At 34.4% G+C, this 10,361-nt stretch overlaps 1 protein-coding gene across 1 annotated transcript in view; it reads left to right on the plus strand.

The window, feature by feature from the left end:
* The window catches only part of TFEC (transcription factor EC), a 154,095-nt gene that overhangs the window by 142,617 nt on the left and 1,117 nt on the right, over window positions 1-10,361 (plus strand). Inside the window, exons 5-7 of the mRNA XM_012652739.1 lie at window positions 1,093-1,149; window positions 4,555-4,630; window positions 10,007-10,154. Coding sequence (XP_012508193.1) covers window positions 1,093-1,149; window positions 4,555-4,630; window positions 10,007-10,154 — 281 coding nt within the window. The remainder of the gene's footprint in view (window positions 1-1,092; window positions 1,150-4,554; window positions 4,631-10,006; window positions 10,155-10,361) is intronic.

Genomic DNA, 10,361 nt, shown 5'->3' on the forward strand with positions numbered 1-10,361 from the left:
AAACTATAATAATTCTAATAACACTGTATTAATTTCTTGCTGTATAACACCAAACTACCCTTGAAACTTAGCAGCTTGAAACAATGAATATTTATTATTTCATCCACTCTCTGAGGAGTGAATCCAGGAGTGGCTTGGTGAATTGGTTCTGACCCAGAGTCTCTTATGAGGTTGTAGTGAAGAGGTCAGCCAGAGATACAGACATCTGAGACTAGATTGAGGCCAGAGAACATACTCCCAAGGTGGTTCACTCAAGATCTTGCAAGATAGCCATCATGTTGGCAAGTGGTTTTGGTTCTCAACTGCATAGACCTCTTCATAGGGTTGCTTGCCCATCCTCATGACATGACAGCTGGTGATCTAAGAGACACCAAAGTGGAAGCTGAAAGTTTCTTCTACGATCTAGCCTTGGCAGCCACACTAGTCATGTCCTCAACATACTATAGGCTTCGCAGGTCAGCCCTATTCAGTGTAGGAGGAAACTACCAAGGGTGTGAATACTATGAGGTCAGAATCATTATGGGCCATCTTGGAGGCTGCTGACCACAAACACAACCACACAGCACATAAAGGGAAGTGTCATTTACTGGGAGAGAGTGCGCAGAGTTGTTTCATGAGAATAGCTGAGAAATGTAGTTAGTTCCAACTCTTGGGATATAGAAACCATAACTATGAAAAATTTAGGTTGGAATAATTTCTTTATGAATCTCAAACTTCTGAAAATAATAACAATGATGGAAGAGTTCAATATTTTCTGTGCACTGTACCTCCTTTATCAGGTAAGTACTATATTATATTCATTTTACAGTTAAGCGTCCTGAAACAGAGAAGTTTGGTAATACATCACATGGCTATTAAATGGTGGGCTAGAATGCAAATCCAGGTTTTCCTACCTCGGAACCTAAAATTTTTGCTATTGCTTCTTACTGAAGAGTACTCTTTTCCAAATTCCAGAATATTTGTATCAAAAATGTTATTGTATTATTTTGGAGTAAGTAATATTGTATTTTCACCTAGTGTTCTGAATTATGTTGCCTGGAGGGGTTTTAAGGTAGAACTAAGCAGTGCTTCAATTATTTTTCTTTTGATTAGAAACTGATACTAGAGCTTTGGCAAAAGAGAGACAAAAAAAGGACAACCACAACCTCAGTGAGTATAAGTTTTTTTCCCATATAATATTAATTAATGCAAGAGGAAATGCATGACGGTGAAAATATACGGTCTTTTATTATTACTCCGTAAGTATTTAGGGGTCAGATGACCAAAATTAATGGGACATGCTCACAACTTGAGCTATTTTGGGAAATCTAAACAATGTGAACTCTCAGAAAAGCTATATATTTTCACAAAGTGAAACATCCCAAATTCTTTCCTTGATCATTCACTCTCAACGAGACTGCCTGTGACGGAGATGAGTGCATTCGGTTACATTTGAACTCTATTGTGACTCATTGACTCAAAGGTTTAAAGAGATAAAAGTGACTTTAGAAAATGTACACCATTTAAATAGTAAGAAACATAACTCCAGGTTCTCATTTTTCTGTGTCAATCTGCTCTTTCCTTCCTAATGACAGGTTATCTGAAAGGCATTGCTTATGTTGTAGTACTGAATTTCACCCCTGGAAAAAAAAGGGCTCTGGTGCTATCCTAAGGGTCAATTTGACTCTGATAATAGGTCATATGAGATGGAGAAATGCAAGCAAGAGAAGTAGATTAGCAGCAAGGCTGAGCTTTAGAGTGCTTGGTCATGTCTTAAGTGCTTAGCTGTCTCAAGTGAGCCTGACTAATTGAGTACGAAGGCTTTTTGTTCTGGGAGCCAAATCAAAAACTGAGCAAAGAGTAAAATGAAATAAAAATAAATGAAAATTTTAAACCTCTAAAACTAACCAGTAATTTTCTTCCATGTGATTAACTGAAATTGATTCTACAAGTACCTTTGAAACCTGCATGTGTCCCAGTGATGAGAGTTTGCTGAGTGTATGGAGGAGGGAGCCAGCACATGGTCATATCAGTCCTTAGGGAAATGATCTGATTATCGTATCCCTTAGTGGCAGAGCTGATGACTTTGGTTCAGATTAGGAGGCAAGTAGTATATGAGTAGGGAGAGCTAACCATTAATAGAAGGAATATGGACATTGGGGAACTATGGACTTCTCTCCGAATAAGTCTATTAACAATGATTGACCTTGCTTCTACCTTCTCTGCTCTATGTCTTTAGCTTAAACAACTGACCATTTAACATAAAGTATGACAAATGTCTGGTTTGTCCATTATCAAAGGGTTTTCCGATCTGAATTCTCTTGCTATGTCATCTTGCTGTGGGGGAAAATCAGTACCAAAAATTCATATTATAAAATTTTATATATAATGAATCTAGAAAAACCCTTAAAATTTGTGAAGGTCATGGCAAAAGTACAAAGGAAGTTCCACTTACCAGATGTCTACATATGTACAATTAAGTATGTCCCAACCTTCTTAAAGACTGGACGGGTGAGTTTAGAATTCTTAGCTTGTTGGAGTTCAGTGCAGGAATGTCAGGGCAATGCTAGCTCTCAGCTTGCAGCCCACCCTCTCTTTTATCCCCAACTTTTATTCCATTCTACACTTCAAGTAGCCCCCAACATGAGTGTGAACACTCCATCCTGTACATTAGAGCTCCATACATAGCCCTGCAAACAACTGCCCTTTGATTATGTCTTGGGCCTAGGGAGAGCACACTGGTGTCATGTTCCTCCCCGAGGAGGATGGACCTAGGGAAGTGGCCTGCACAAGCCCTGGGAGGCGGCTCAAGGCATTAGGGAGGAAATCATTATATGATGCCCAGAGCATAGTTTAGAAGGGGTTCCCTTGGCTGCCTTGCTCAGTGGGGAGAGACATGGCCAGAAAAGGCAAGAGTGAGTTCTCTAAGCGTGGGTCAGGGTTGGGGCCTGTCTTGCTTGGATCTAAGGACAAGATTGAGTGACTATGTCAAGAACTTTGCAAACGGTAAAACACATATAGCATGAAATAATTTAATGATTTCTCAAAACTTGACTCCTTTATAAATAACTAGTACTAGATAGCGGCAACATTGGGGAACCAAATTTCTCATTATTATGTCATTAAAGGGCACAGACTACAGTCTAAGATTACAGAAGAGGTTTTTGTTATTCTACATAAGGTACATTTAAGTAACAGATTTTTAAAGAGACATTATAGGACTAAAACAGTCCCTTACTTTGAAATAAAACTGTGAACTTCCTTCATAGCTGTTCTTCATCTTATGTTTAAAAGTCTTGTTTACAATAAGAATTAATGTGTGTGAACATAGAATTATTAATAAATTCTCATTGTAATATATGTGTATTTCTATAAGTTTTACCTTTGTTTATTTTCTCTTCAGTGTTTTTATGTAGTGTCATTTAGCTGTTTTTTTAATTATATGTACAGGGAAAACAGAATTGGTGAAAAGGGAAAGTAAAACTCTCAAGAATCAATTGTATTCTGATTTTAGAGGGAGGCCAATGCATTATTCCTAAATGTCAAATCCATTCATGGTAATTTGTTTCTTAGAGTAGGTTTATGAAGACAATTGATAGTCTTTTGTTACTTTCCTTGTTTCCAGTGGGAGATCTTAATTTTCAAGTGTGTACTATACAAGTATTTTCTAATATTTTGGAAATATGTTGTTCTTCTTCTTCATAGCCTTTTCTATATTCATTTCCTTGAAATCTTTAAATTTATTATCTATTCAAAGTGTTACATACAGATGTATGTTATGGTTCTTGATATTAGGAATATAGAGTAGAAGGTTGCTCTTAGAGAAGAGTCAATGTAGAAAATTCGACTGTTCCTATGATGTCTAATGCCTAAATGTCGTTAAACTTTTGCTATATGATGTACAAAATTGCTATAAGCAATGCATGGAAATGCAAATATGGTAAACGGTCTCTGAATAAGAACCTATATCAGTAATTCTCAAAGCATTGGCCCTACATAAAGAGCATCAGCATCACTTGAGAACTTGGAAATGCAAACTCATGCCTGTCCCCCTCTCACTCTCCCAACCTACTAAAATCAGAATCTCTAGATGTGCAGTACAAATCTATATCAACAATTTCTTTGTGGAGAGTATATGAGAAGAGTAAAGCATGGTGCATGACCTCAAAAGATTACAATCCTGATGGACTAACAAATTGTCTGTGTGTGAAATAACAATCAAACAGATTAACATATATATATATAGATAGATAGTACATACTTGAATACATATATAAACACACACATTTCAGTATGAGTAAATATTATAGCATTTCCAAGAAAGAAAAACTGTTTTGTGACAAAATGTTTCTAAAGCATTGTAAATCATGTATTTACAATTCTAATATTGTAACTTTTACTTTTAGAATAAGATACATTTGAATTTTTATTGTATGGTTGAGAAGTATTTTCTTTTGACTAAATGAATTTTTTTTTTTGCTCCTTGTTTTTAAAAGATTATTAAGAAGGTTTACAGCTGACCAAAAGTGAACTATCCTTTAATGAGAATAATCAATAATATTTCTTCTTTAATAGTTGAAAGAAGAAGAAGGTATAATATTAATTACCGAATCAAGGAGCTTGGCACTCTTATTCCAAAGTCTAATGATCCGTGAGTTCAACAATCATTTCTGTAATAACGTTATGGTTTCAATACCCCCAAAAACGGGTGGGAGGGAAAAAAGGAGGAGAGAACCAATGACGAGGAAACTAAGCAGCTTATCGCAAAGATAAGGCTATTGCTGGTCTCATTTTAAATATCTATTCCAGACTAATTGTCATTAAGCATCAAGTCTGTTACTAAAAGTTGTCCTTTTGAGCTCTAAGAAATAAGTAAGTTATTTCTCCTCAGTTCATAGTGGGTCTTTCTCTATAGCGACAATATTGGCAAATTTAGTGATAATGCTAAATACTATTTATGATACTGACTGGTATACTGAATTTATGGGTATAGCAATTCTTTTAACTTAAGATTTGTGAGTATATGAAAATAGAATGTTCACATTTTCTGAGATCCCAAATTCTGGAGACATACAAGTAAAAAATGTAATTTCAAAAGCTTGTTGATAAATGTTAACCAAGTTTTGTGTCAAACACACACAATGTCAGTCAAACACATTGTTTGAGGTTATAAATCTCAAGAAATAATTAATCAAAGTGTCAATTTGGAATGTTGACTGTTTCTTCAGAAAACATAAAAACATGATATGTAGCCTTAATAATGTTTGAAAATGTTTCAGTCAAACTGAGAACTGAACTCTCTAAATACTGGAAATTATCCATTACCTCAAAATGACCATGTTTGATAAAGTGGTATTTATGAGATTTGAAAGCACTTTTCCCTTAAATCGAAATTTGCTAATTCACTTGGACAATTCCACAATTTGTGATAGAAGGGGATATAGCACTTATCCTCAAGTGCATGCTGTGCAGCGAAGGTGTCCAGAGCAGAACGGCAGAAAGATCACAGAACGGACAATCAGCAGAGTTCAGTCCTGGTCTAGGCTCTACCAAAATCTCTTCAAATCTTTTAAAGTCTCTAAGCATATGACTCTTTCCGTTAGCTGAAGAAAATACTTTTCTTCCCCATATGACTAGGATTTTATAAAAATAAAATCACATAAGGTGTATGAGAATACTTGGTAAATTATAAAGTTTGTATGAGACTATTATTACTCCACATTTTTATAAAAGCTTTGATTATCTAAAAACTCTTTCTGAGGTGGAGAACCTGCAGCCTAGGTAGGTGCTACGTGAGGCCTTCTGCATCCTTGAGTGCGGCCTTTTGACTGAATCCAAACTTTGTAGAACAAATCCTTTTATTATTACTAATGTAATATTGAGATTTGGATTCAGTCTAGGGGCTGCACTCAAGGATCTGGAGGCCCACACGTGGCCCTGAGGCCGCAGGTTCCCTACCCCCAGCCGGATGGCAAACTTTTCCTGTAAACCTTTTAAGTTTTGTGAGCCATACAGTCTTTATCACAATTATTTAACTCTGCCCTTGTAGCACAAAAGCGGATATAGATAATATATAAATTAATGAGTATGGCCATATCCAATGAAACTTTATTGGAAAAACAGACTATGGGCTATTGTTTGTCTCTCCTGGTCTAGAATATAAAAAATCAATGTACTACAGAATCATATCTAAAAGAGACCATAATCAGGAAAACTTCATTGTAAGCATTTTTAAGTGTCTTTCTCTTCCTTATGGATCTCAGAAAGAAGGGTTATTATTTGTTTTAATTCTATTACATTATATGTAGGCAAATGACATTTATTTGGGTCTATTTAAAAATACATCAATTAGTTGTCAAATATATCTATACATGGATCTTTCTGGATAACACAGGCAGAGAAGAAGCTTCACTGAAGGTGTGGCATTCCAAACATCTCAGCACTAATTTCGTTTCAATACATTTTATTCTCTGGTTTGCTGTGGCCTCACCCATTAATCTAGTGTCCCTTTTTAAGGCTCAGCAATGAGAGTCTCATGGTTGAATCCAGAGTGTAGACTCTTAAAATAGACTTTACCTGAGAAGTAGAGTCTGGATCCTACTCTATAAAATTATTTGATTCATTTGTTGAATTTTCAGATGTCACTATGGATAACCTAAAAGTTAGAGAAAATAAGAATGCTGGGGAAAGAGTGTGGGGATAACACAGAGGAGGCAAGTTTCACTTTGAAGATGAGAAAATGAAGGAAAAAGTGACACTACCACATTATGGCAATGGTGAAATCAACAAAAAGTGGATCTGAAAATAAAAAAAAGATCAAACAAGATTTCAGTCTGAGTTTAACAAATTTCAGAATAATTGGTTGAGTAGGTGACTACAACCATTACAATGACTTAGAACAGTTTTTTTTTTTTTTTAAAGAAAATATATCAGGCTACACTGCGATCTAGTACAGGATCATGAAATCAATGAAATGGGACAGATCTAGGATTTTTAAACAAAAAGGAAGAATAACATTAAAATTATCAGAGATTATTACATATTATGTATAAGGAGAATAGTAATACCTTGTGAAATCTTTGTTGCAGTTTTATGTGCTAAGTAAGAGAGAACCGAGTCACAATATAAAACTTATTTCTTGTGACAGACACATTTGAAAAGATGGGAAAGCCATAGGTTTGCAGAAAGAACATTGGCTTGCATGACGAGACCTGGGTTTATCTTCTAAACACCATATACTCTTGGGCAAATTGCAGAGTGTTTGACCTCTGAGGACCTTTCTAGCTCATGATTGGAATAAATTTTGGGGTTGGCTTAGGAAATCAAAGCTAATATCTGAAGACACTTTGAATTCTATGAACTTTCCATTTTTATGTATGAAAACATTCAGAAATTTTTATTTCTTTGAAGGTCAAAATGATGAGGTCAGAAGGGAAAATAATATAGACAACAGCTGAAATTGAGAAGTATAGGTTGAGAAAACTACATGAAAAAAAACCCCTACCAGGCAATGACAATCTTTTGACCATTGACAAAAACCAAAACCAAACAAAAATAAGCAAACACAAAGATTGAAGAGCTTGTACAGTATAAGATAGCAGTCCTCTTCAGTGTACATGGAAGCACTTTTGTCCATGTGTCTTGGTGAGCCAAGTTTACACGAATCATGTTAATATCATAGAAAGTTAAATATATTACTAGAGTATGAATTATTATATTGGTGATATCAAATTACTCTTGTTTTTCCACGTTTTTTTTATAGTTTTTTTTACTAAAATTGATCTTTTCCCTTCCTGTTATCAGAACTTCCTCCTGTTTTTGTGTAAAGAATGTTAGTTCAAGTAGTAAATGAGACCTGACAAAATTTTCTAAATCAGGAGTCACAAGATGTTGATCCAAGCAAGAAAAATTAGATCTGTCATAGTGTTTTCTTCCTTTATTTTTTTAAACCATTTTTTTTTATTTTTTAAAATTCTTTTAAGTGGATGTGCACTCCTAAGGTAACAACACATTGTACATTTTCCATAGCTTTGCCTGGCAGCACTTCTACTCTGATTTGCACATTTGTATTACCTGGTCTGGCCCCAAATGCATTCAAGCTTTTAATCCTCCAAAAGTTTTAAGTTCTTCAAAGAAAATTGTTTTGTAGAACATGAAAGGCCAATATCAACTGTTTTTTTTTAGCCATGCCTTTATTAATGTCTGTGTTTATAGGACACCATTATACATAAGATTTTTAATGCCTAGTTCCCTGAAATTGTCTTGGGATGGAGGCAAAATATTTTTAATAAATATTAAAAACTTAAAATATTTTAAGAAGAAACCTCATATATTAAAATAGCTTTAAAACAGAATTAACTTAAAAAAATTATCATAGATGACATCAGGTACAAATTGAAGAAAGACCCATTGTGTGTTCTCTACCACCATTTTGAAGGTTTATTTTTTATTATCTAATATCTAAATAAACAGCACTTTAAATTTCAGAGGTGGCTAGGGTTATCCACTTTATCTATTCCTCTGTTGAAGATATTCTTCCCATGAGAAGGAATGAAATAAAATTAAGAGTCCATAAGGCTCCTGCTACCTCAGAGTCCACTACACTTTTCAATTGCAGATACTGTCTCGGTTTATCAAAGGTAGCCCATCGTTCCCTACCCTTCCCACTTTCACCTTCCCCCCCGACCCTGTGAGTAGAATGAAACCAATGGCCATTACAGCCCCAGAGAACAGACAAAGTATTTTCAAACTCGAGACAGACATTGACCATGATTTGATGCACTTCAGGAGAAGACAGCTCTTATCCAGGTCCTAGTAAGCATTGTCACCTGCTGGTAGAAAAATGTATCTTCCTCATCTTTGCTATCACTAATAGTGTTGTCACCTAACCTGAACTTCCAATGAGACACATGCAAATGAGATCTTTCATAAGCTGTATTTTCTCACTTCTTAACAAATACATATTAAGTTCAGTATATTTCACATAGATCAGATAAACCAAATATATATGCAATGTATTTCACATAGATCACATAAACCAAAAATACATGTAGGAAAATTTAACATTTCTCTACCTGCTTCCTTTATGCTATATTAAAAAGATCTCATGACTCTAAATTGAAAATTCATCAAGGTTTTCTAACACCTCTGATTAACGTTTAGCAATTAGTTTGACTTCATTCTCTACACCTATTATTAATTCTCATACAGTATTACATTTATGGATGTTTCCAATGATGTTTTCAGATGTCAAAATCAGTAGCCTGTTCCAGAATTCTATATCTTTAATTTCTCCTGTCTTAAACATAAGCTTTCATAAAATCATTTTTCTATGCTATAGCCTACAAGGTTATCTAGTAACGTTTAACTGTATTTATTTGTCTTAAACTGATTTAAAAATAGCTATAGATATTGAGCTTTTTAAAAAGTATTGCTGTCGTTTGTGCAGAAAGATTGGCCAAATGGTTTTAGAAAGTTTGCTTTATTGCATAAAGCGATGTTGCCAAAGTTTGATTTGTTTCACAATCACTCAGGATCACTATTCAGGAGAGACTTTATTTTTTTTTCTTAGAAACATAAAAGCAACCTTATTAGAAAGTAGGTTAAAAGATTGGTACATTTGAAATGATCTTAAAAAATTTAGGCTTAAGTCCTCAGTAATGTACATTTCCTAGTTCATTAATGCAGAAATACTGCACATAGATTTTAATCTTGGAGTTAATAATAAAAGCAATTTTCACTAAAAATATAAAAACTGTAATGGTAGAATCATGATATTGCATTTAGCTCTCCCACAAAAAGTCACTTTATTACTTTCTTTTGACACTTATTTTCATTCTGGGATTAATTTTACTATATAAGGGCTTCTTAACTATTCTATTAAAATTTCTATTCAGAAGCAATAATATCTAAGAGTGAATAATAGTCATGTAAATCATTATTTCATATTAATGTAAAAGATTTTGTAAGTTCTTATGAATTCTGCTGACATGCACAATTGTGAAAAGGTTATCTCTCCGTTCTACAGTGATATGCGCTGGAACAAAGGAACCATTCTAAAAGCATCAGTGGAGTACATCAAGTGGCTACAAAAAGAACAACAGAGAGCCCGAGAATTAGAACACAGACAGAAGAAATTAGAGCAGGCTAACAGGCGACTTCTACTCCGGATTCAGGTTTTTATAAGAATGTTGCCACGAGCTCATGTAGCTTACTTACATATGACTTACCTGTCATCAGTTTTATTCATTGGTCTCATTTATTATTTTTCTTATTAATAATCATTTTTCCTTCTGAAGGGTAATTTTATTGCCTTTTATAGGTTCATGAATTGGATTGTTTCAATTAGGTTTTGGTTAGAAATCCAGAATTAAGACGACATG

Source organism: Propithecus coquereli, unplaced genomic scaffold (genome assembly GCF_000956105.1).
Source record: "Propithecus coquereli isolate 6110/MARCELLA unplaced genomic scaffold, Pcoq_1.0 Scaffold4, whole genome shotgun sequence".
Lineage (NCBI taxonomy): Eukaryota > Metazoa > Chordata > Mammalia > Primates > Indriidae > Propithecus > Propithecus coquereli.